Here is a 27,782-nt window from a genome sequence, read left to right on the forward strand (position 1 = left end):
AAGGTTCAGGCCCCGAGGCAGATGTTGGGGCCCGCGCAGGCCGAACCGGAGAGAGGACGAGGAGGAGCCGCGGCCCCGGGGCACCCACCGGCCCTGACAGGAGACGCGCCCTGAGGCGACGGCCGCTCGCAGCCCCGCGCGCAGCAGCCGGCACGCGCGGCAGCGCCCCCTGCAGGCCCCGCGGCGGCGCTGTGGCTCGCCCCGCCCCCTCTCGTAGGCCCCGCCCACTGGCTGCGCTCCGCCCCGCCCTTCGCCTCTCCTCACGCCTCGCGCAGATAGCCCGCGCCTGTCGGGCCAGCACCGCCCACCAGCGGCAAGCCACGCCCACCACCGGCAAACCACGCCCACCCGAGCGCCGCTCCCTGGGGAAAGCCCGCCGCAGCCTTGGGAGCGCTCCCGCCCCGTTCGGCGGCGGCCCCGCCCCCCGTAGGGAAGCCCCGCCCCGCCCGGGGGAGAACGCCGGAGCGAGTGGGTTTCCCTTCCGGAGTAACCGCCGCCCCCCCGCCCGCCGGGTTCGCTTCCGGCTGCGTCCGGGGGGGGACCCGTTCCTGGCGCCGCTGCCGAGCGGAGCGCGGGGCTCATGGAGCCGCGGCTGTGAGGCGCCCCCGGCCCGGGCCCGTTGCGGGAGCCGGGCGGAGGCCGGAGCCGGGAGCCGCCGGAGCCGGAGGAGATGGACAAACTGACCATCATCTCAGGATGCCTCTTCCTGGCCGCCGACATCTTCGCCATCGCCAGCCTGGCGAACCCGGACTGGATCAACACCGGCGAGTCTGCGGGTGAGGGGGGCCGGCGGCGGGGACCCGCCAGGAGGGCGGCAGGTGGCCGGCCGGGGGCTCCGTCCGCGCCCGCGGGGTTCGGGGGCGGGCGGGGTGCGCGACCCGAGGCGGCGGCAGGGGCCGGGGAGCTCCCCCCGAGGAGCCGCCCCTCAGGCGGGGGCCGCGGGGCCTGGCGCTGCCGCGGCGGGTCTGGCGTGAGGCGCCGGGGTGAGGAAATCCTGGGGGGCGGGCTGGCCGCCGGGCGGGGGGCGGCTGAGCCGGGCCCAGGGAGCTGCGGGGCGCTCTCGGGGTCGACCTCGGGGCGGCGAGGGGCGAAGCGCCCGGTGGGAGCTGGCGGGACTCTCCTCTCCGCGCAGAGCGGCAGGTGCCCCGCGGTGTGTCCCGACTGCCGTCCCCGGGCGCGGCGGGAGCGCTCTGCGGAGCGCTGTCTCCCGAGGGGTCCTGCAAAAGCCGCTGAACCCTCCTTGCGGCCAGCAGAGCTGGAGAGCCGGGGCGGCATCCCCGGGGCCTGCGCCCCCGAGCTTCAGTCACCCTGGACAGGGAGTTCACATCAGCCTCTCGGCGTAGTTTGTGGCAGGTTTTGAAAATTTCGTGCTATACTGACCTTGCCTTTGTTGCAGGGAAGGTCTTGCTTTCCTTCATATTTCCCCCCCCCCGGAATGTTTCCTGCATGCTAATTTTTATCAGCTTTTAAGCCTAGATCCCATGTGGTTTTTATTTTAGAATGTGTCATTGTTTTCTTTAAAAGAACAAGGATTTGTGCATCTGCCTTTTTACTAATGATGTAATTGTTTGTATGAACAGTTTATTTCAGCCTGTTGATAAGGACCCACATGTTCTGATCAGTGGAGCAGGGAGAGATAACAGGGGAGGGCAGCTTTTTGATCTCATGGCCCAGAGAAACCCCAATCTCCGTCAGGAAAGGAAGCCATTCTTACTGGAAACAGATGAAACTTAACTTACCCACCTTTTCCTAAACTTATAATTTCAAGCAAACCACAAGTATAGAATAGGAAAAAAAAGGTCTTGGGGTAAAGGCTTCTGTCATAAATTCTTGCACAGTTGAAAAAATTTTCTTTGTTGGTCTTGCATCTTCCATGCCTAACACTTGGTGCATGTAAGAGGACTGAACTGGTTCAAATGGAGTCAGAGTCACGTTTCCTTTATTCTCGTGAAGTAGGGTATTAAAAATGTTGGTGATTAGGGATTGATGACTGAGCGTTCCCTCTGACCGACTATCCTTATGGTTTGTTTGAATTGATTCTAGTTACCTAGTCGAGAACCTGGCCTTTCCTACATGGTCCAGAAGAGAGGAACAAGTCACTTCCTTTCCCAAAGTGCAGCATTCGGGAACTCCCTAGATGACTCCACTGTTCCTCCTGTAGCTAATTGTGATGATCTTCCTGCCTATGGCTACATAAAATTGTTGGTTCTTTCCTCTTGCAATTCCACCTAGTAGCAATGCTGCAATAATGAGCCCTTCTTCAGAGGCTTAAAGTCAAATAAAATAGTCTTTGTTTCAAATATTTAAGTATGTCTTTCTTAAGTCCTGCCTCATGTTAATAGATCCTATGCAATGTGTAAGGTGTTGGATTCTCTGTGCCTGTATAGAAATGAGATAATGTAAACTACTCTGAAGAAATTGCTGCTGGAAAGAAAGGTCTGTTGGGAACTAAGCACAGTCCATTACACTCTTCGTTAAAGAAAAATGTTTAGTATCTCTTTATAATACCAAAATTGTTTCCTGAACTATCGTACCTAGAAATCATTAATTCTTAGTTAGTTGATGATTACTTAAGAATTGTCTGCCATTTCCATCCTGTACTCCTTTTAGAGCTGCAAATAAGTTTTACTTCTAATTAGACTGTCAAATATGAATTTTTTCACTAGTCTTGGCTTCACTGGTCAAATAATGTTTTGATAGACCTAAGCCGCCTTTTCCGTATTTTGAAGCCAAATTGTTGGCTTCATAAAATCATAAATGAAAGCTAGCTGTCATCCTTTCTTAATGACTCGCTTGTAGATTTTTATTGATATGGGATTCAATGCACTCTATTAAGATTTCTGGTTAAAAACCATATAAATGTGTATTTCTTGTACTTAGACCTTCTAAATTGAGCCTTTTGCCCAAACTGCAAAGAAGGGAAGTGTGAGGATGCCCATTGAATGAAGGACTTCCTGTAGCAAACACTGTAGTATTGAATTAGGAGATAAATGCTTTTATGAGTGCCATTCATTACCCAGAGACTGCTGTGGAGAAGTATGGCATAGGAGGACACAGCCCTGATGGCAAACTCTGTCCCAGCTGCTAGCGAGATTCAGGCACTCTCAGCAGACTACTGTACTTGGACCACATTCAAGCCATCCAACTTCCATATGTGCCACTAAGAAGTAGGTTTTTTTGAAGCATCCTGCTCTCAGCTGGTGAAAGAAACTATTTGGTGAAAGAAAATATTTCTTTCCTTTACCTCTGTGTTCTTAGGTTCGTCTCCTGTGGGAATTATTCTAAATTCTGCTTCTATAAGTGAGCCTAGTACCAAGGAGAAAGGGGATAATACTGTTTCTCTGCTTGGCTGCTGTCCTTGGGGTTCTGAAAAGCCGAGTGGAACAGCCTGGTCTTCTCTGTACTGCAGCTGTTTGAGAATTGCATAGAGCAGAGGTCTTGGCAAACCTGGGAAGGCAGCGCTGCATTGGCTCATCCAGAGCTGTTTACAGCCATTAAGGTTAGGAACCTGGGCTGAGGTTTCAGGAAAAAAAAAATCTATTCTTATTTGAATGCTAAACAATATGTATGTCTTACTCCAGAGATAACGATGATTTTCTGCTAAATTGGTTAGCAAAATAAATCAATTGCTTTAATGCTTTTCTGAAAAATCTGGATTGTTTTAAATATTTCTTTTTTTTTTTAAAAGGAGCTTATCTTCTAGGGAAATCGATACAGGGGAAGGGCTGGTTAGTCTCCTAAATCTTACTCTTAAAGATAAGTTTTACAGTCATTTGAAAAATGTTTGCTATAAAAATTCCTCTCCAGCACTATAATTATAAGCAAAGGCTTGCAACTGAGATCATTGAAGGTTTCAGATGCTTATCTATCTTTAGGTCCGAGGAACTACACCTTTGTGGACATGGGTCCAAGTCTTCATTGGGTACTTTTTCTTTATGTAGTGTTGTAAGAATTATTCATTAACTTGATTTCAGGTATTTCATAGATCTTTAAGATTATAAAGGAAAGATGAAAATTAAATGGATTTTTCTTTCAGAGGGTTCTCAGTGAGGTTTAGTTATTAATGGTGTGCAAGTACAGAACACTGATAACTCCAATCTGGAAACCAGTAGCTTCTCAGTGTTCTTACACTGACATCCTTTTCTTATGAAACTGACATTCTATGCAAGAAGCAAGGACAGAGTTGGCTTTCGTTTAAGCCAATGCCTAAGCTTCCATTGATTTCAGTAGTAATGAATTTTGTTCCCATATCTGTACACATCTTTTTGGGATGAACTTTAAAAGCTGATAGTTTTGTCTCCATACCTTCCTTTTTTGTGTGGGAGGGTCTTTAATTTTGATGTTTTGACTTCAGTAGGGGAGGAGGGGGGATAGAAGTCACTCTAGCTTCAGCTCTCAACCCTTTTGTAGGGAAGAGGGCATAAATAGTAGGCACAGTTGAAATTAGACATGTTAAAAGCTGTACATGTGGGGAGTTGGCAATTTGAAATGCTTTTAGGATAGGTCAGATAATTCAAGAGGAGAATTTAATCAAATAAAATCCCCCTCCAGGAAGCAAAGCTATCAGTTTGTTTATGGGACTTAGTCATCCCTTCCTATGTAACATGATTGTTCATTTGATTCCAATTTACAGAACAATGTGTACCTTTTTTTTATAGCAGTCATTAAATTAATATGGATGTCAGAATTTAAGGCTGCCAGACTCTGATGGGTAACTTCTAAAGCAAGTATTTTTCACATCCTCTTATGTTGATAGGTGTATCACAGCGGGACACACGGTATGCTGTTACGGCCAGGCCGCTCAGCGTATGCACAGCAGTGCTGACTTGGGTGATATTAGTGTTCAGCAGAGCTTCCAATTCCATCTTGCATCTGTGACATAAGCATCAAGGTCACTGATGTTAGGAATTATATTTTTCATTTAAACTGCCTTCTGTACCATCCTGCGCAGTAGCAGTATGATAGTAAATTGTAAATCTACAACATGCCGCTTATTTTAAATTGTCTGTTTTGTTTACAAATGCTGCCTTTCCATGTATCTTCCAAGTATTATGTGTAGTTCTTGGTTTTGCATACTCAGTTGCATTTTTGTTTGTGAAGTGTGATTTCAGATTCAGTGGTATCTATGGTCTTACAGACAAGCAAGCTATACTCAGCAGGCCATTCCTCCTGAGGCAGTTAACTCCCTGCTCCTGTGAAATAAATTGTTTAGTACTAAGTGGCACATTACTGCTGTTCGGTGCTATTCCTCTGCATGTGATAGCTCTTCCTGAGGAATTTTGCCCCGCAGTTCCAATAGGAACTGTAGCTTTGGGATCAGCTTAACAAACTATCACAGGTCGTATGACCAAGTAGTGATTCCTGGCTCCTGCTGAGCTTGAGGCCGTATTGCCACTGAAATATTTTTCTCTACTTGGAACACTGGCTATACATGGAATAAACCCAAGACCACTTGAAGGTACTCAAATGAACCAGTATTTCTAAATAAAATAGAATATATTAGGTAGAATAGAATAAATAAAGCATCAACAACTTAAAAGAGGGTGTAAACTTGAGTTCCTGCTAGCACCGTTTAGCACCGTTGTTCTAAGTGCGGTTGTCCGCTCAGAAAGTAGCGATACGTAAAAATCAAAATGGCATTATCGCTTACTTTTGCCCTTTAGGGCCTGTGCTGAGAAACTGGTACGGTGCTCCTCTGTGGAGGAATCATGGTGTAAAGCAATCATTGTACTGTCCACTGAAGTAGGTACCGTTTTGTTTCTTTGATTTATGGATAGTTGACTTTTCAAAAACTGTCTGTAAAAGGCTTCTGGTGGTTGTTAAGCACCTTGCAACATACTCAAAACGCAACGTGCTTCTCCCAGTTCTTCTCAGTGGAGAATGATGGGACATGATAGGAAGCAATTCTACAAAAATACTTTTTCCTAGTGTTTTTTGTACTGTACCATGTAATGAGCGTGACAGGAGAAGTTATTTGCCCTTTCATGAACCTGTTTGGATTGCATGCTGAGAATACAAAAAAAAAAGAAATGGAGTAATGATACAGAAAATGAAGAATTATATACCATCAGGTCCTAGAAAGAAGTGACTGCTGAAAAGCAATCTCCACAGGCATCTGAACATCAGTGTGTTAAAATTAGGTTCTGGAACATAATTTCTAGGAAAACACTTTCCTTTTGGTAGATGTCCCCCAAGTGTGTGAGCAAGGAGGGAAAGGTGGTACTCTTGTATCAGAGTATCCTTGCTCTGATCTCTTATCTTGTATCCAGATCTTTGCTGATCTGGACAATGTGGGGATTAGGACCTTCTGTAATATGTAGGTACTGCTAACAGCACTTGCATTTTAGAGATGTTGCCAGTGCCTTAAAAACAACAATACAAGACCAAAATAAGAACTAGTAAGGACTGGCAAAGAATCTAAACCCCGTGTAATCTGAATACTCTTAACACTGACTTGGGAGTGTCAGTCACTGCCATCTTTAAAATTCACATTTCCATTCTCTGCTTCGTGACTCTAGATGTCTTTCAAGTGGATGTAAAAATCTGACAAAGCAGAGTGTTTGAATTGTGCTTGGGTTCTGTAATGGACCAGGCCTTCAGGCACAAGAAAAATTAATAGTAAGGCATTGTTGTAATGAATTAATTTTGTGCTTGCTCAACCACTCAACATTTAAACATATGGAACTATTTTATGTGTAGGAAGAATCTCATGAAAGAGCCGTGTCAGCCTGTGTATTTGAGCCTGCCAGAGCAGAGATGAGAGAGCTGATTGTTTTTGTCCGTAAAGGAACTGATGTTTTACATCTGCTTTTTAACAAACACAAATAATACTGCTTCTGTTAGGTGAACGTTTTGTTTTCTCTTTAGTTTGTGAAGGTACAGAACTATTAGTTTGCCTCCTACCAAATCCTCTTGAATTCTTCGTTCTCTAATTAGTGTTAAAGAATTAGGTAAGAAATACCTGATTATAGAATACAGATCTGGAAGCCAGTAACTTGTATTTACCTTTCAAATGTAGCATCTGGCACAACTGACTTTGGATGTTGGAAAGTTACTGTGGGTAGTACCTCAGTTTCTTCTTCTCTAAAATAAAGGTGGCATCTTTATCACAGAAACTGCTGTGAGCATTAGCAGCAAAGCTTTAGTTTGATTTATTTTTTTTCACTCTTATTTCCTGTCACAGTTTTACTTTATTAAACAGAGGGGAAAAAAATCTCAGAATGATGGGTATTTTGCTTGTCTTTCTGATAGTAGGTGTTTTCGCTAAGATACTTGAATTTCAGGTATTTGGAATAACATTTTTTTCTTTAAAGTATTTCCTTCAGAGCAGTATATACAGTTACTGTAGAACTAAATTATATTCGGTACGTGTAGATACAGGTTTGTATTCTGTCTCTCCTATGCTTTACTCAAGAAGCACGTAGTTGTATAGTTGTAAATCTGCTCTGTAGACAATACAAACTGTGGGAAAGGTACCTTGTTGAAACTTCAGCTTTGTGGCTTCAGGAACTATCTGCATTTCACTAATAGTGATGATTTTTAGATCAACTTAGAGCTGATTTTAGTTGTGTGTGTGTTACATTTGTTGCCACAATATGACACTGAGATTAACGCAAGAGTGACTTAAATACATGAATCTTAAAAATAAGGATTCAGCAATATGTACTGCAAAACAAAGATTTAAAACTGTCTGAAGTAAAAAAAAAAAAAAATCCTGTTAATGGCTGAGGTTTATTAAAAACATTTGTATCATTTAGTTTCCAGCCAGCACTTACATGTGAGCAGTATTATGTAAACTCCATTTGTACTTTTGCCAAAGCAAAGAAGATCAGTAGGTCAAACTTTTAAGCTTGACCTACTTTTTTTGTAGGTACTTCACAGCAGCTCAACTTTTCCCACTTATTTTCTTGCTGGTCTTGAAACAATTTAGACTTAACTTTTCTTGTTGTCTGCAGTACAGCTGCAGTATATAGGATTTTCATCTTATGCAGGAGTTCTCCGCCTAGTTCTTGAATCCTTTTCCAGCAATGGTTGATACCTGTGTATTTCAGAAGAATGTAACTAAAGTGACTCATGGATGAGGAGGAATATTGACCTTTGAAGCGGTTAAATGCTGCTATATATTTTAAAATCAAATACAAAATGGTCTTTGTAGTATGGTGGAACAAATACAATGTGGAGGCTGTTTTTATTTCTTGTACAAAGTTATCTGGGAAAATTATAAATTACTATAAATTTATAGTTTATACAATTTTAATTTTAAAATCAATTTCTTATTACATAATTATAAGTTATTATTGTAATTCACAGTGCCTGCAAATTTAGTAGTGGACAGGGTCTTTTTTATTGAAGGCTATATACAGGAAAAAAGTTTTATGGTAATTTTGCAGCAATCCCCTTATGTGTGCTCCAGCTGCTTTGCTCAATCTCACGTTTCTTCCCAAGCCTCTGACTGATGGAGATATACACAGATCTGAAAAACTGGAGCTATGGCCAAGAAGAGGATCTGTGCAGGGTACGTGTATATTTTAAGGAGAAGGGAAACAAGCTAGAGCATTTGACTGGCAAAGCACTTATATTGGCCTAATTCCATATGAATCTAAATGGAATTAACAGTCATAGGTTATATCCTTTCTCAGGGTGAAGCTCTTGGTTTCTTCCTATTATATCATATGTGATTTCCTATTTGATGTATTATCTTGTATATATTCTTTTAAATTTTGTCAATAGAGTTGATTGCAAGAGTTTGGTCTCTTTTGGGTACCTACAGAAACGTAGTCTGATTGTGATGGTTCATCTGCGGGATGAGCTAATCAAGTATGAAACACTAACTGCTAAGAGTTAGAGGTTCAGAATTCCACAGAGTATGTAGAGTCTAGTTCTTCTCTTTGAGCAAAATGTACTCAAGTCTGTTACGTCTGGGTCCTTGGGATAAACTGAAATACTCCCTTGTGAAGGCATCAAAAGCCTCCCAGGGATTTACTGCAGTATCAGAAGCCAGCGTTTCTTATCCTTGCAACGGAGTGCGATAAGCAACAGTTGGCTACTACCCAAGAGCCTCATGGTAGCTGCAGTTCTGTGCCATAAATTACAAAGCACTTCTGGATTATTAAGGATGACAGTCTCTCAAGGTGTAATGATTAATAAATCCACTTAGATGTTTAAATATTTGTCCAGTTGAAGACAGTTCACATTAGGCCTTGAACTTGACCATGAGCAATTCTTTGAGCAGTTGTTTGGACACTGCATTAGTCGGTCTGAGCTGTCTCTGAGCTTGGTATATCCAAGAATTTAGTAATCAAATGGCAGCGTTCATAGGCAGTGAAGTCAAGTAGTGTGCTTCTGTAGTGCTCGTCGTCATTGAGCCAACTTCCCAGTTCATAGAGTTGCAGTTCTTACTCTTGGGTTTACTGTTCTCCTGCTCTCCAGTCATGCTGCAGGTGATTCTCGCCTCATTTCCACTTCTCTTGCTGTGATTGCTTCCAGCTATTGGCAGCAATGTAATTTAGTTGTATTTTAAGGAATAAATATGGGATCAGAATAAGGGAGAATAGGACAACTGATTATTCAGTGTGCCTCGGAACTGCTTTGCCGTGAATACTTCAAAAGAGGTGCTGTGAATCTAGATTCTTTCTATGCTTCTCAAACTGATGGCATATATACTAATGTCATTAAGACATCTCAGTGAAACTGCTTGCTTTCTGCAATAAAATCTTTGTATACATCTGAAATGAGATGGATCCTGACTTTCATGATAGGCAGGGCAAATGTACAAGTAAGGAGGAACGATTTTGTCTGTAACTTCATCAGTATGAGCTTAATGCATCCAACATACACAACCTTTAATTGTAATGTCTTTATACCAAAGCGAAGTGAAGAAAATTGATAAGAGGTTAAGAACTTCACGTTTCCTGAAGGTTAACTTTTGTATAGAAAGTAACTTGTTTGACTTGAAAATTTGGTTTAATGTTGAGTCTTTTCTGTACAAAATACATTATAAGTTGCAGCATTAAGAGAGATCTTTTCTTAAGCATAGACAGCGACCAATGGTATTCCCACAGCCAATGGAACTGTCAGCTCCAGAACTGCCTCAGTGGAAGAGTCTGATCTTCTTTCTCGGAGAGGAGAAAACGCACCGCATCTTCTGTGCCTGTTGATGCGAGGAGCGTTGTAGGCGTTGCTTGCTGAGGGGGAAGAGAAGTCACAAGGGTGAAGAAAGAAGGTTCTTTTTTCCTTAGGTTGAATTCCGTTCTGAAACTAATCATGCACCTAAATTCATGTGTTAATGATGTAGTTCTGCGTTGTAGAAACTCGTGTGGGAAGAAGCATGTTTCACTTTGTTTTTTAAACGGGCACTTAATTCAATTTAGAAACTATGCAACAAGATTGTACAGGAAACCTGAAAAGATTGAATGGCTAAGAATTGCTAATGTGGACTCATAAAATCTTTCAGTGGAATATTATTGGGTCACTCGGCAATTAGAAGCAGCACCCTGAAGCTTAATACATGAAAAATGGTGAAATAAAGAGATTAACGGCTAGAAGTACTAGTTGCTGTGTTACAAACAGGAGTTTGTTGACTTATGCCCAATGTAATCTGAAGTAAATGCTCTCTGTAAGTATATGTTCAGTAAGATAAAGTTAGTGATAAAGACAGAGCATTTCTTGCCTCTTTATATTGAATCTAAAATTAGAGGGAATTCTGTTTCAGATTGTCAGTATAACAACAGTATAAACATAAGTTAACAGATGTGCTCTTTGGAGCACTATATAACATCTGATTGCTTTTTAAGAATAGTTCCACTTGTTCAGAAAGGACTGAGCCCTGCTGTTAAGATAAAGTTGTATTTTATTTCATTGAAGTGCAGACTTAATTGTTCAGGAGTGGTCTGTCTTTTCTTATTCTAGCCAAAAAAGAAAAGTCTCCAGACTCTTACAGTTTATTTTTGTAGATGCCAACTTGTGGTAAGGGAGAAAGTGTTAGCACCACACAGACAGCACCTGTTAATTGCCTAAATAAATCAGGCTTAAATTATGCACGCTTCTAAAATAAGGACTTGGCTTAGCAAAAGGGATAAGAAAGTATAACTTCAGGATAAATCCTGAATATGGTCCCTGCCTTTCTATTCTTTGTTTTTACTGTTTTTGTTGTGATGGGAACAACAAGTAAATGTCTAAATTTGAGAATTATTACTGCAGAAGGTAGTTGGGCTTTTTTTCCAATTTGTCTGAAAAGTTAAAGCTACCTTTTATACTAGGGGGGGCTTTAAATATTAATCAGCCAGGAAGCTATGTGCCAGCTGTCCTTGAGGACAGGTTGGGCGTAGTTAAGCTATATGTCAGTCTGTCTTTCAGCACGTGAAGTGTTACTTGTAGAGATTAAATTTTTTCTTGGCCCTGTACTTAATCCCTATTTAAAGTGCAGTTTAACCTGTATTGCCAGTTGTTACAAGCATGTCATACACAGATTGGACAGCAGTTAAAAAGTGCCTTTAGGAATAAAAACTAAGATTAGGTTTTATTCTACTTGAAATATTACTCTAGTTGCAATGAAATACGTCTTGGGACACTCAGGTGCCATTCTTCAATTGCCAAAGGCACCTTACAGATAAAACAAGTCTTGTAGACAGAGATAGTATCTTTTATATCCCCAGTTAGTAGAGTGGGGGGAACTTGTGTGTCCAAGAAGTGGCTTGCAAGACTAGAAATGTGCTTAATCTTTCTAGTTGTTCTAGTTGGTTCTAGTAAAAGGTATTACTTCCACCTGCAAATTTCCCTTCTCATGTCCTCGTTGCTGTAAGTACAGTCCTGCCATCAGTTATGGGATTTAAAGAAATCGCCACCAAACTGTTAGTACATTTTATTTGCTTCTGGAATATTTTGTTCTTCATTTAGTAAGGTCTGTTGTGCTTTCTGGAATCTGGGCCTAAAATTTGCTCTCAGCAGTAGATCAGGAGAAAGTTAGGCTCAGGTGTGAGAAGGCATTCGAGCACATAAAGTGTATTTAGGCTGAGTGTTTGCAGAGCAGACACCTAAAATTTGCAAATACGTTTATAGCCATATAAATGCCAAAAGATATTTCAGCACTTCTCTTCACCTTACACTACTGGGTGATTCATAAGGCCATGCGAGAGCCAGATCAGGGGGTGTCCTTGGAAATATCTGATGCAAGCTGGGATCAGTGCGAAGCACAATGGTTATGGCTGACAGAGGAAGGTGATCCTTTTTCCTCCTGAATTTCATTTGATAAAATGCACAAGCAATCTTGAGGGCATTCTCCCTACCCTTGAATGGCCTTGTCACTAGGCTGGAGAAATTGCTTTAGATTGTAACCAGGAAGGTTGACAGATACTTCGTCTTCATGAATAAGGAAAGAGAGAACAATAGGATACTTTACTTGGTGTGCTTTGGAGGTTTTGATATATCTGTCCTGATCTGCTTGGACATCAAAGTTTGAAACTCAACTGCCTTGGTGTGATGGTGCTTTTAGATATGCAGGAGTTAAAAATGGAGAGCTCTGAAGTGCAGTTATTGCCAGCCTGTGAGCAGACCACCTTATAAGACACCTGTGTGGAAGGTGATCCGCTAAACTGTGAAGATCCAGAATTTCTGTGTTCTTGCTGGTTGTGTTGTGTTTGTACCACGTGGCAAGCTCTGGTGCTGTCGTTACTGACCCAGCCTGGCTACCCCACGTCACTGTCTCCTGTAGATAATGGCCAGCCTTGAAGAGCCTCCACATCAACCGCATGATTGTGAACTGATTAGCAGGCTGTTTCTGAGAAGGTCGAGGTCGGGTTGTGTGGTGTATTGGATGGAGAGGTATCATTTTACAGCTCTGTCTGAAGCCAAGTATAACTGTTAAAAAGAACACAAGCTCATCAGATGTTAAATGGCAGAACAGCTGTAGGTGTCATAGCTTCTGGCTTTCAGCTGAACATATGGCATAAAACTGGTGTAGCTGACTAGAAAAATCACTTTTAAATATTGACACTGCCTTTGATCTTTCTTTTTTTAGGCGGTGAATTTTGTCAGCTTTGAGTAGGTCTATTTTGGTTGGGGGAAAAATGGAAATAATGATGGATTTTTGCTTGTTTTTTAAGCTAAACAAAACATTTTAAAAAAACCAAACCAACCAAACAAAAAACACCCAAAAACCAAACAAACCCCAAAAAACTTAAAATTCTCACTTTTTTCAGGCCCTTGCCACTTCAGAAACTGTAAAGATTCTAGTCACTGGCAACACTATCCTATTGTGAAAATCCTTACAGTGTTAGAAAATAAACAACCAGAAGGATGCAACTTATTAGATATCCCGTTTACCAACATTTAATTAATGCTGTCTTCTGAAGTAGGAAGTAATACCTTCAGTGTGGGCAGATTTCTTGGCTCCGATACATGAGCACACACAGAGCCTTTGTTATGTCCTCAGGAGAGTTGTTCCTGCGTTGTTGCCTGAGGAGAGCTCTTTCAGTGTGGGGTGGTCTATCTGTTCTTTAAAAAAAAAAAAAGGGGGGGGGGGCAAACCAAAAACCAAACATTAAAAAACCCCACACCAATACACAAGCAGCATGGTGTTGAAACTTGTATATTGAAATTCAGAAATAAACTTGCTTTTTATTTATCCAGATGGCTGCAGTTTAAGCATCACTTGCAACATGTATATCATAATGATTGTCATCTGTAGTAATAAACTTTTCTAATACATTTAAGTCATAAAGATCTTTCCCAATGGATGGCCCGTGATTTTTTTTTTTTTTTTCCCCTCTTTGGGGGTGGGAAGAGAGAGGGAGAAGACACTGGTTTTTGTGGAGAGGGGATTTGGTTTGAATTAGGCGTGATACAAACACTGAGTTAAAAACTTTTCATAGAACACAGGCACCAGCTGGTCTTCAGCAGGAAGGCAGGCTTTTCTGCTAATATGCCACAATTCTTCTAACATTGATTTAGATTTTTAAAATGAAGATTCTTCTGTTTAAAAGCGGGTAAGCTTTGGAGTTCTAAAGAGTGCCAAAAATGGTACCTAATAAGTTAATTTCTCTGGACATTAGGTTGTTAAACAGAATTCAATTGGTAGCTAGCATAAGCTGAGTTTGAAGCTAGGGATATTACCTCACCTATTGTTGCCAATACCAGTATTTTTAAGAGAATCGCTTAGTTCCTGAAGCAAGGAAACACCCTTTACATCTCTAGAGCAAGAAGGATGGTGCATTTCAAAGTTGGTTTGAAACGGAGAGAGCATTCTGATTTCAGAGAAGGGGAGAAATGGAATAGAAGAGAAATGACAGCTTATATAATAACATGCTCTATCTTGCAATATTGACTTGAATTGCTCTTAAAAGATGCACCCTACATATAGCAAGGATTTTGCAAGTAAATCTAGATCTTTACTAAAACTGATCTTTTAACATTGTATAAATTCTTTTTAGGTGTTTGTTTCATACCAGTAAATATCCAGTGGGCATATGAACTGATTTTGCATCTGGTCTGCTTCAAAGTGAGAAACTCCAAAGCTTTTCTTCCAGGTTTACAATACTTACTAGATGATTTGGGAGACAAATCAGAGTGAATGCCAAAACCGTAAGATCTGGCATACAACAGACAGGAAAGATAATTCATAATCCCTTTGTTTTGAACTCCTCTACGTTCTGTGCCTTTCCAGTTAATCCTCTGTTATTCTTTTAAGCCTTTCCCTAGATCATCCTTTAGCATTCATAAATCTTATTTTAGTAAGTCTGAACTTGATTGCCTCTTAATCTACTAACTGAGTAACATACTAGAACATCCGCAGTAAAAGAATCAATCTGTCATGCCACATCCTGAATACAGTACTTGCATGGTAACCTCGAAGTTATTTTAGTGGCATAAGTGCTAAAGAGCATCTATTCAAAATACCCCCATCCCTCACAAAAGAAGTAATTATTTATGAAAGAACAGTAACAGACATGGTATTCTCATACTTGATTGGAAACTGGCAGTTGATCCTATCTTATATTTTGATCCTTTTATATATGCTTTATAGTTATTTAGGTATAATCCACTTATTGTATTGTCTTACAACAACGATCTAAGCAAAAAAAGTGGAGGAAAGGGTATTCAACTTGTGGTTTCTTAGCTGCAGTTAATTATGTGTATATGCTGTTTTACGAAATGCTCTGATACAACATTATTTGAGGCTGTAAACATTTTTAAATCACTTCAATGGGTCAATGGCTGAAAATTTAGATGAGGACTAACTACATTTCCTTTTACAAGGCTATAATTCTGAGCAGTTGTAGATACAAAAAAATTCTGAGCCATGCCTGTGAGTGTCATTCAGTGGGAATTTGTGTTCAGAGACCCTGCAATTCTGTTTAATTATTACAACATGGACCATGATTTTTAGAATCAAGAAGTCTTCCCCAGTGGTGTTAATCCTTTTTTCCTCCCCAGTATTGAAGTGCTTTGCAAGTCAGCAGAGTACTGTATCTTTTTCTTCTTCGCACCAGAGGTCATGAGTATCCTGCAAAAGCATAGTTTTTCTCTAACTTTCTGCATTGCTTACTCTAAGCATGACTAATCTCCTCATAAGAGAGGGTACAGGGCCTGATTTGTGATGGAGTTTTACACTGAAATACTTGCCTTCCAAGCTATGGGAGGGAAGGATCAGCAGTGTCAGTTCCCTGGATTTTGGGAAGGGCAGAAGGGATAGTACTCTCTTTCCAAGGAGCTAATACCTGGAATATAGAATTAACAGAATTTTTCCACAAAACAAAGTACATATAGACCTAAATCAGTCATTCCCTCTTCCCGCTTTGTACAGTAACATCACTTAAAGTGCCCATTGCAGGAAAATAAATTCCATATGTAAGTCTGGGAAACATCCCATTTGAACTGCCAGATTCCTTGGATGACTTTGAAAAATTTTCTTCTTGGACATAACTCCTCCTTCTTTGCTGTTACTGTCAGTTGCGTTGGAAGTATTCTTACCGTGCTCTGTTGTTTGTTCCTCTCAGGAATTCCTCGGCTATGCTTCGCTCACTTTGAAAGCGGTCTTCTGTCAGAGAGGCTTGGTTGCAGGCAAGGAGCAGCAGACATGTTAAAGGCAAGGTGGCCGAAGTCAACTTGTGGTTATCCTTAACATTGGTACAGGGTGTTAGTCTGCCATGACCAAATCACTGCACTCTTTAAACCTTTAAAATTTCTGCTTGGGTTGGGTAGCAAGCTACAGCTGCACGCTAGACAGCTGCAGCTTCTTCCTCCTCTTAGATGGACCTAGACCTTTTTCCATTCAAGTTTATGATAGAACTTAGAAACTCTCTGAAAACAACTTCATTTCATCCTGTCCTTGTCTGTCTGTGGCCCAATAAGAGTTACAGGGAATGGCATAACTGAGCTGCCCTTGTTTTACATATGTCATTCTCTGGCATGCGATGGTTACCTCACCAGCAGGGATGAATGTTTTAGCGTGCCCAAATAACGTAGCTCCATGTACTGTGCTCATTACTAAAACATAAAATTTACCAGTGTCCTTGCCACATTGACAGTGCTCTAAGATTTATGTCATAAACACCTCATTAGGAACCCTGTAAGCTGTGCTCTTTGCTTAGCAAAGATGGTATAACAAGTCCGCAGTACACTAAAGAAAAGTGTCTTGTTTGACCAGAAATTGCCTGGCAGTCACAGCCAGGGTTTCTGGCAGAACCATATCATCTCTTCAGGACAACAAGGGAGGGAAGGTAGGAGAGCAGGCTGTCTGGGAGTGGCTGGATGTTTTCACCTCCTCACTAGGCATATTGGCCTGTAATATTTAATGTTAGTAATAAGCATTTTGCTAACGATGTGGTTGATGTATGGAAGGTAAAAGTAAGGAAGCTGTCGTCAAGGAGTATAAAGGGTTGCAGATGCATTTAAACCCAAAGAATAGCATTTTCTCTAAAATGATGGGAAAGAATAAGGACACTTTAAGTTGGGGACAGTAGGGAAGGACAGAGGAGGAGCCGGTACCCCAAACTGTATGAGCAAGAGCAGTTCTGAGGATTTGTGCTTTGTATGTTCATGTGACAGCATAGCTGCTGAGCTCTGTGCCCTTGTAACGTTTGAGCCTCACCTCATTCACTGCATTATGCTTTTACCATGTTAGTTGCTTCCTATGCTATGGTAAGCTCTTCGCGGCAGTGGCATCTCACCTATATCCATTGGCACGCTTGATCCCGTGTGTTCTGGCAGTCAAATAATAGATGAACAGCCATGGCATCGCTGTGCTGCTTTTAATAATTCAAAAGTGATGGAGAGGTAGGGGAGCGAAAGGGCTGCAGCAATCTTTGTTTCTCTCTGTAGCATGTGATTCCTCCTTGGTGGCTCTGTAGTTACCAGGGAAACAGGAGAGAGATGGCATAGCTCCGGAGGGGCTGGAGTGGGACTTGTGGGTCGGCTCCGTGGCAGCTGCACATCTGCACAAAGGGGAAAAACGAGGGCTTGCCTGCCTTTGGTTTGCTGCCTTTTCTGCTCTTTCTTTGCAGACTCAAGATTCTAAACCTTGAATATGGAGTGTATCTTCTTCAAGTTTGCAATCCTTAAAGCAGAGCTAAGAGAAAATATTCAGTATGTGCTAGCAAAAACTTAATCATAAAATAAAGTTCATTCCTCCAAAATGGCAGATGGAAATTTATTTGCTGATGCTTTAAAACTCTGATTTAAAAGAAAAAGAAAAAAAAAACAACAAAAACCCAAAAGAGTGGAACAACATACTTGGGCATGAGCAGTGATGTTTAGGAAACCCTGCTCTGAGTATTTTCTTGCAACTATCCTTGTGCCTTCAAAAGGGATGCTATCCTGATACTTGCAATGGAGATGTTTTTGTTCTTTTTTCATTTTCAGTTGTGGATTTGTTGGGTGGTGGTGGAGGGTTTTTTTTTTGAGAAAATCAGCCTTTGGAAAAGTAGATGTTGACAGCAAAAAAATTGCACGGAAAAATAGTAGTTCAGGATGGAGTTTTCTGTTTCCTCTAAACATGACACTGTTGGGCTTCGATTTGGCCCTCTCTGACATGTTAAATGTCTTCTTGTTAATTGAAAAATGTCTTCAATATAAACTGCAAATTGCATCTGAAAGATGAGTTAGTTGTGTCTTTCTAATACATGCTTGTCCATAGCAACTGTTCTTCAGTTTTAGTTAATGCACAAAATGGAATGGAGTCAAGCACAGTTGTTCTTATCACTGTTGCTTTTGCCCAAGTTAAAAATGCACTAAATTAGTCACTGAATTCAGGAGAGGTCTTTGAATTCAGAAAACATCTATTGAGTGTGTGATGTCATTTTTATGAAGTCATTCTTTAGATTAGAACTGCAGTTTAGAAAAAAATTACTTTTACTGTGAGTATAATAAAATTGTTGCTAAATCCTAGTCTTGCAGAGTGATTTGGATTAATCTCCTGTTCTGTGATACTGCAGTGAGTAGCCTCTTTATCCCCAAACAACAGGAAGCTACTTAGTGTTTTGTATGAGGTTCTGCGATGTGTGTGTTTGAGAGCTTGACTTTTAAGGACACATGCACATCTCTCTTCTGCCCCAGCAGCTTATGCAAAATGAAAACATTGCAGGCTATGAAAAAGCAACTGAGAAGCAGCTCATGTAAAACTATGTACTGTACAGGTATGTGAGCTGTGTGCAAGGTTGTTTGTGTAATTCTGTCTGCTTTGTGTAATCCTGGTGCACAGCAAGGGTGTGATTGCTGTATGTCTGGAGTAGAAAATGCCAATTTTGTTGGTTTTGTAACTGGCACTTTTTTTAAGGATTTTACTTCAACTTTTAGCTGAAAATTCATCTCTAAATCTCTCAGTTGATGAATATTTAATTAAAAGGATGTATTTGAATAGGGCTAAAAATTTATAGTCTAACAAAAGGTTAAAGTAATGCTTCGACAGAACTGGTTCAGTAGTTCTTGCTCTTGGTTCTTCTCAGCCTCAAGGAGCATATCAGAAGCACTACGTCTAATAAAACATGATATTCTGCTTCCTGACCCAATGATTCCAAGCTTAGAAGCTGATTCTGCTGGTACTCGTTGCTGAGGTGTAAGCAGACAGGATCTGGACACTTGTAGAAGTTGGCTCCAGGGTGCTAGGAGGTGCATGCTAGGACTAGTTACCCTTTTGTCTGTTGACTGACTTTGTTTCATGCTTTTTTTTGCCTTTTTTTTTTAAAAAAAAGAAGCAAAGAAAGTATAACAGTTGATTCTCCCTCCAAAAGACATGCTAAACCTAATCTTCCAAGTCTTACTGTAATTATTTCCGTCTTGCCCTCTTTTTATTTTAAACAGGTCAACTATAACAGTATTTACTTACAATAATTTGTGGAGGATGATACTGACTCTAATATTATCCACTGTTGGTTTTTGCTTCTAGTTTAGATAAAGGACAGTTGTGATTATTTAGGAAAACAGTTTAGAAGGGACAAAATTGAGAAATATAGGACTTAATGTTTAAGAGACACTGGAAGAAATAGATTTTAATCTTGCGTGTTAATTTTGGGTTAAAATTTTCCAAATAAAGACAACTTCACTATTAAAGCTTACTGAAAGCTTCTTTATGAATCTCAAAAGCACCAAATGGAATTTTAAATCAGTTGAGGTTTTTTTACTTTAACAAAAAATACCTCATTTTTTGTAAAACTTTATGGTTCCTGTACCAGTCTTGTCCTTTTTCTACAATCTTTTTGATAGATCTTTTGTGTAAATATCCCAGTTTGTGTGTATAACAACTCTTGTTAGATGTCAAAATTGACCTAGCTTAGAGGGACTCTTAAGAGTTTTTGTCAAGAGGTGTTGTTTTCTTTTAAATGTTCTTAAAATCTTGCAATGAATTAAACGTGGCTTCTGCTGCAAGACTTTGAAGATGAAAGCTGTTCACAGACAAGGGAAAAAGGCATTAGACAATTAAAGACATTTTAGGGGGCTGCAGCTCATTTTGGTAGATTGTAAAAGTATTTCATCTTGCACAGATGAGGGGGTGATCCTCTGTACAACTCAGCTACCACTTTAGCTGATATTGGCAGGCTTTATAGGCGTGCTTTATCCCTTTGATTAGACCTTGATTGCCACTTAAGAATCAGATACAGCTTGCAGCCGTCTCACTTCAACTTGTGCAAGCGCATGATGAAAGAATATGAAGAGAGATGTTTGATCATGCCCCCCCCTGCCCCCCCCCTGTGTTTGAAAGGCTTATTAAGGTTCATCAAAGAAAGAATCCCTTATTTTTGGACAATTCTGAGCTTTGGTTTGCAATTGAGCGCCCCTCAGAGAGGATTCTGAAAGTTTATTTGCCTCTCTGCTATGTGTTTTCAGGTGCTCTCACAGTTGGCCTTGTGCGACAGTGTCAAACCATCCATGGACGTGACAGGACCTGTATTCCTCCACGGCTGCCTCCTGAGTGGGTCACTACGTTATTTTTCATCATTATGGGAATCATTTCACTAACTGTCACATGTGGTTTGCTGGTGGCTTCCCACTGGCGAAGAGAAGCTACTAAATATGCCCGCTGGATAGCTTTCACTGGAAGTAAGTGACCTCAACTACACAGTTGACCTGTATGCAGGATAAACTGATGGAGTCTAAAATAACACTACAGTGTTGACAAGGAGGAGTGCTTAGGGCTCTTACTATACAAAACATTCCTTCTCTTCAAATATCATGTCTGAGAGAAAAAATTCTTCAAAAAACAAGGGGTTGAAATCTTAAGTGGCTATAATTGAGAGGGATTAATAGTCTGTAGGCCCAAGGTGAGAGAAAGGAAGTGAAGGTAAAATGAGTCCTTCACCTTCCTTGGGCAGTGCCATTAATTGACCTAAGAAAATGAGCAGGGATAGAAGAGGTCAGTGCTGAATTGTGTGTCTGATAGTCTTTTATACTTCCCCGCTCTCATAGATCCAGGGCTAACTCCTAGCAGAATGGAATGACTGAAATACCCTCCCCTAGGAAGAGGAGGCATCTGAGACTTGCTGCAGTCTGAAATCCATTCCTACTTCAGGTGTCTCATGAATATCTCATTCAGGGTTGATGCTGTTTCAGTCCTTCTTCATGCTCACAGTGGGTGTTTTATTCAAAATATCTGCATCCTAATTGGCTATGCAGGAGGATTTCCCACTGCAGACTATCTGCTGTGCTTCACAGCACCGACACTTTTGCTTCCATAAGTGACCCGCAGCACTGCTTTAGCTGGAGGGAGGCGTACCAGTGTTTTTCTGCCTCCCTTGATTCTGTTCTGTATGAGAACCAGCATAACTCTTCACAGCTGAGCCTCCACTAGCAGCCCTGTGTTTCCGTGCAGGGAAGCGTATCCTATTGCTACTTTGGTGCAAAAGCAAAACGGTTATAACGAGTAAGGGGAATGACTTTCAAACTTCCTTTTCTTGGTGTGTGTTACAGGCTTAGCCCAACTGTGAAATGGTGCCTTAATGGTGGGGATGACAGCATGAAAAAACTCAAACCTGAGGGCTTTTAAATTGACTTGAATTATGACATACCACTAAAGGTAGTGTGAACACTAACCAGAAAATGCAAGTTTGTGGTTTACACAGGCATAAATAAAGTTTAATGGAACTCTGACATCTAATGATATCTAATATGAGTGAGATTTAACCTTGTTTTGGGGGAGGGAATAATATAAAAAAGCGTTCAGCTTCAACAAAGGTACTTCACTGAGGCACTTGTACAATCAAAGCCATCCTTCTGACAACTTCGCTACACAGCATATTAAATTAATAGTGCAGCTCTTGCAGACAATGGAGCTATTGAAATGCTGTATCTGATACGATTGACTTTTATTTATTTTCCGGTGAATGATTAAAATAGCAGACATGAGTATTACTGAATATTCCATCTCAACTTTTCCAGTGCCCTTGTTTGTCTATACATATTTCATGTTTATCTAATGTATGCAGGGAGGGTTTAAACTCAAAATGCCATGTAAAATTATGATGCTTACAGTGAGCTGAAGTCAAAGCTCTAGGGTAAAGGGTTTTTTTGGAGTACTATATATTACTAGTTGAAACCATAATTTATTTATTGAGGTTTTTTTTAAATTCAGAGCTTGTATTTTGGGCTTTCCATATTTTAATGTGATGTGTTTTTTTTTTTTAAATATCTCCAGTCATCTCATCCCTGCATCTTTAGTTTTCTACAAATGTGATTAGTTCAGTCAAAAAATCTGATACCTTAAAGCTGTTTGTTTTTTTCTGTAGATTTCTTTAAGTTTGCAACAGGTTCATTATTAGAAGTCTAAATATCGAAGGACATTCTTTTATTTCAGCACTTGCCTTTTTGTTGTGAGATGTTTAATAATGAAACATATTAATATGTTTTCTTGCAATTCAGAATTGTTCATAATTCTATTAAGATATGATCACTATGTTGCCAAAATTCTAAAATTCAACATCTTTGGTATTCATCTCCAATACATATGACTCTGACCTTTGCATTCCTGTTAAGAATGATGATGGGAAATTTTTTTGCTTAACTTCCTTGTAAGAAGTTGGTTTTCAAAAAGAAGTGAATGGGAGGAAGAGTTCTTTATTTTTCAAAAGTTGATGAGTGACTTCTGTGGTTCATTGAATGGCAATTAGTAATCTAGTTGTGTAGATTAGTATTAGGAAACATGTAGCAATGTGGAATCAACTTGAAATACCATGAACAGGTCCTTCCTGTGAAGTGCCAGAGCTACGTTATGAAAACACGTATAACTCGTTAGAAGGGCATAGGGAAAACTTTATGGTTGCATTACATCTCTTCTGCAAACAATTTCAAGACTCAACAGTCTAGTACAGGCTGCTAGCAGATACTCTTCTCACAGAACTTTCTGAACACAAAATAGGCCATGCTATCCCAGGCAGGCAGAGGAGTCTGCTGGGACTGTCCAGGGCAGCTCTGGGGCAGGCAGCTCCATTCTCTTCAAATGCAAGAGGGTCTAGAGTAAATCATCTAAGGGCAAAGGAATCCTCTTGCTCAGCCCTTTTCTTGCAACACTGACAGCATCAAGTAGAATCTGGTAAGAGATCACTCTTGCCCAGTTCATACTGGAATTTATATTTAAATATATAGCTTGTATTTTTAATGGAATTTTTGCTTGTAGTCTGGTCATCTTGGATGACTCCAGATTTTTCAACTGTGCATCTATAAATGTGAATTATTGCCGACAGTGGTGTTGTCTATCTTGTTTAGCTAAGGGGCACACGAAGGACAAAAGTTTGTCAACTCTTTCCTGTATACACATCTAAAAGGATACACCTGAGGTACTATTTACTAGCACAGCATTTGCATCACTTCTCAGCCATTGGTGGTTTTACTGCACAGAAATGTGTTTTTCGGGCTTCTCTGCAAAACAACGTTGTGGAGAGGAGAGATATTTCCCTCCTCCAGGTCATACTGCATGAGTGACGAAAGTCGTCTAAAGGCAAATGCAAAAGTTTTCCTTTGCTTTCTGTAGAGAAGAGTCTTTCAAGATTCCCAATATTTCTACTGATGTGGTAGGTATTGTCACATTGGGCATAGATACTATCAAAACTGTCATGGCTGTTTGAGTCCTGTTAACTGTAGTACCAAATTCATACAGTGTGATGGAGAATGGATTCCTCCTTGGTGTTCGTTCTGCACTGCCCAGGTCTTTGTGTGCTCCTTCTGTGAATGAGGCCCTTCCAATTCATAGTTATGCTGTGTGTGTTGATAGCAGCCAAAGATCTGACCAGCCGTTCCTCTGCATGGTGTTATTTACCTGTTACTCAAGTGTGAGCTGGCAGCCTAGTACTACCACAGCTTCTGTACCACTTCATCACTAATGATGCCCAGTGACATAGTGGCATAAGTTGGTAGTAGAACAAGTAACCTGGGTTTGGTATTGTTCTCTGTATCTCTGAAACTGCTCCTTCTTTGCTAGACCTACTTCAAATTTATCTAAACCCCTTGCCTTTTCAGGGTGCCCGTTATGCCATCTTCTGGTTTAGAAGATAGGATGGGGTGAACCTATGGTAAATCTCAAACGTTGTGATTTCCATGGTCCTTGGAACAGGTACTGTTAGGTTCTGTAATTAGAAACAATGTCCAGAGCTTATTCTCTGCAGAGGCCACCTAGGTGGTCTTATGTACGTTATAACAGTCTTGGTTATTGCAGGAATTCAGAGCTCCCACAAGATCTGTTTACATCTTACACAGATTCAGGTCTCTTACCATCTGCTACAACTAGAAAGGGAATTATTTCTGTTTCTGCTGCCGCTGAATTGGGTGTTTCTCTGTGATGCATCAAGGGAGGAGATGCTGGCCAAAAAAAAAATCATATTTCTACTTTTTTTTTGCAGCTACCAGACAGTCTGTTATTCTTTTTGTCTGAGGATTTAAATGTCCTTGACTATAATGGACTTGCTCTTTGGAATGCAAGTAAAAGTGGAGCAGGATAATCACATTCTTAACTAACAGTAGCTGTGCTGCAAACATCTGTCCCTGGTGTTCCCCAGTGAATAAAGTGCTGCTTAATTTATTAAAGATTTGCACCTGGTGCTGCTTTCTATGTTATGCGTCCTAAAGAGGCAAGCAGGTATGACAATGAGCCCTCTAAAGACCAGACCGTAGCTTTTTCCTTCTTTATACTGCTGTATCCTGGATTTTTTGAAGTTGTCATTTGATACTCAAAAAAATTTCAAGCTAAAGAATTAAAAGGAACTAGATCTTTTTTGACAGCCACCATTCAGAAGCAGACTAGAAATGATTGTGCTTTGTTACCTAAATATTTTTGTTAATAGAAATTACAGTCGTTACATGTCTTATCAGCAAATTTTCCTACCCAAGGAAGAATTTGAAATCATACGGAGATACTCTTGAGGGGGACACTCTTTATGGGTTGTTGAAGAGGTTGCTGGAAGTTCAGAGTTTATGCTAACAGATATGAAGAGTTAGATTTGGGCTACAGCTTGTATAAGAATTTCCTATCTTCTAGCTTACAAACCTCCTTCTAAAAGAACACACACTAGGTTAACTGAGCACTTAATGTCTGGATTTTCTCCTTGGTTTCTTTTTTTTTAAAAATATATTTATCATGCAGTCTTTTCTTAATGACTTCTCAAAACTCTGCCATAATTCAGGCTTCCTAATTGGACAGAGACTTTGATGAATCCGTTTTTCATTTGCAGTTTCAGTAGACTGAAAATTCAGGCCACACTAATAAAAATGCTTGGACACCCTCACAGCAGAACATGTGCACTGTGTGTGTGCGCAGTGGAAGAGAAAAGATGGCTGGTTGCTCCTGTAGTAAATGTTTGAAATGTGTATGCACATCAGTATTCTGCACACTGCCTGCATGTGCAGAATTTATTTTTTTCTCCTGCTGTGAACTAAGGGAAAGTTGAGATACCTGCAGCCTTCTGTCCTTGGGCAGGAGAACAAGGAGACACTGGGCACACACCGCTTGGCAGAATAGCGCCATTAGCAGGTCTCAGACCTAAGAGCACTGGTGCATGTATGTACAACACACCTCAAAGAACAGTGGTTTAGTAAAGAGGGATAAAGATCTGTTGTTCAACCGTATCCATGAGGCCATCAGAACTTTTCCAGCTGTGTGGTTCTTGAGTGTAATAAAGGAGATTTAATCTTGAAAATGCAGGTTGTTTTCAGAATCCTAAAGCTACTTCCTGGAAGTGTTTATTGTTAAAATATAACAAGTTTTGTAAATAACTGGAATGCTTTTCAGGGACAAACTGGATGTAATAGGAAGCATGCTGAGTTATGATAATGTGACTCATCCTCAGAATATTTTTCAAACTGTTACTAATTGTATGTTGCATTACTAATCACACATCAGCCACTGTTTTCTGGACCACTCAAGTACAGAACTCTTCTGTGCTTACATAGATCTGCTCAAGAAACACATACCCAAGCTTTCTCTCCTCAGATGGACCAGCTGTTGGTTAAGATACAATTTAAAAAAGGAAACATTCTTTAAGGATTAGATTGTGTAGTGTGGAATAACATGGACCAATAATCATGTAGATTAAAAGCTTCTAGATTATTTAAGATTTAGTATTTCATTGCTGGTTCTTTGGTTTTAATAGATGGCCTAACAAAGTAGCACTGAGCAAGAATGTAGTAACTGTGCAGTTCCCAGATGTTTTTTGTTTGTGCTCTTTTTCTTCCCCTGTAAAGAATGACCCTCCAGCGCTATTCCATTAAAAGTGAGACACGAGCTCCCTCGAGTGGAACATGTGATTTTTGTTCTTTTTTTCCTGCTCGATGTTGTCAGCTGAAAGAAAGGCTGATCCTGGTAGTAGCTGCTCTTGACTCAAGGTGTTGTGTAAGCTGCTTCACGTGTTTCAGAAAGCAAGGAGCAGCTAACAGTTGTTGCACTAATAGTTGACTGAACTGGTGGAATCAGATAAAATTCTGTGTTATTCTACTTCTGATTAAAAGACCTAATTGTATATTCTTGCATGTGCAATCAAACCAATTCAAAAGCCAATCCTTTTTATTGTGAAGAATATCCTGCCTCTTAAGAGCCATGTTTGGATGTCATTCCCTTGGTCAGGACAGTAGAGCCCTGCATATTGCTACGTTCAAACTAAACAGGGTTACTTACCCAAAGGTGTGTTACAGGAACACTGAAGTTGTCATCTGGGAGAGATTACAACACTGGATGTTCTCTCCTGGTTTTAATCAGAGTACTGAATGTTGGCCACTATTGATACCTAAAGGCCTGCGAAATCCATAATGTAATTCTAATGAATGGCTTTAGTAGGAGTTCTGGTTTCTTTTGTACATCCACGCAGAGTCAGGTGTAAGCACAAACCGTGTACATGCGTCCAACTGTTCAGGTGAAATAAAAAGCCTCATTGCTTGGTTCTCTTTGTTCATAGAGTCCGAATTGGAAGTTTTTCAGTAAGAAGCTTAGATTACACTGAATCAGTAAACTTTCTTTGTATTCCAATGGAAAATCTTCAGGATATTTTATTACTTAAGGAAATAATCATGTAACTTTAGGAAACTGGCATATTTTAATCTAAAAGAATCTGTAATGACAATCTATGTGTTTTCTATTTTTAGAAATTTTTTTCAGAGAAGGAATTTATGTGGAAGAATGGGAAAGGGCAACTAAGGTTGGAAAAAGACAACTCTGATAATAGAAAAAGAGTTTCTTCAATGTTGAATGTTACTTTATTGACTGTGGAGGAAAATGACTCTAAAATAACTGGAGAAGTAATGAGCTCTGGGACTAAACTTGTGAATGGTGGTAGAGGTACAATCCACCAAATTTTTATTCTGTAAAGACAGTTCATGATCTAGTGAGCAGGACTGAAATTACAGTCAAAATGGGGGTCTTTCAGTCTTTCTCGGGAGTAGATGAGGAATGTTTTAAAAGCAAGATAAAGCCTATTTGGTCATTTTGAGCAGGTTAGGTACCAGGGTATCTTAGCTCTTCAGTCTGGTCAGAATACTTTGCTTGCTTTTCTGGACTGTTTTATGAACTGGTAAATATATGGACTTTAACACAGCATTGACCATTTTTTCTTTTCTCTTTTTTTTGCAGTGATTCTGTTCTGTATGGCAGCCCTGATATTTCCAATAGGATTTTACATCAACGAAGTTGGAGGTCAACCATATAAATTACCCAACAACACAGTGGTTGGGTCTTCATATGTACTGTTTGTCTTATCCATTTTCTTTACAATAGTGGGACTTCTATTTGCTGGCAAAGTTTGTTTACCTGGCTGATGAATGTCTGAACTGCAGGACTTTATTTTGGAAAAGAGCAAGACATCAGATTTGCATTCTCAGGA

General features: G+C 40.5%; 1 protein-coding gene across 1 annotated transcript; it reads left to right on the forward strand.

The window, feature by feature from the left end:
• Positions 1-670: 670 nt before the first annotated feature.
• Positions 671-27,747, forward strand: MOSMO (modulator of smoothened). The gene is made up of 3 exons (XM_086622418.1): positions 671-776; positions 20,317-20,529; positions 27,533-27,747. The coding sequence occupies exons 1-3, from the start codon at positions 671-673 to the stop codon at positions 27,715-27,717; spliced, it is 504 nt and encodes a 167-aa protein (XP_086478544.1). The 3' UTR covers positions 27,718-27,747.
• Positions 27,748-27,782: the final 35 nt, after the last annotated feature.

Source organism: Tauraco erythrolophus, chromosome 17 (genome assembly GCF_009769465.1).
Source record: "Tauraco erythrolophus isolate bTauEry1 chromosome 17, bTauEry1.pri, whole genome shotgun sequence".
Taxonomy (NCBI): Eukaryota; Metazoa; Chordata; class Aves; order Musophagiformes; family Musophagidae; genus Tauraco; species Tauraco erythrolophus.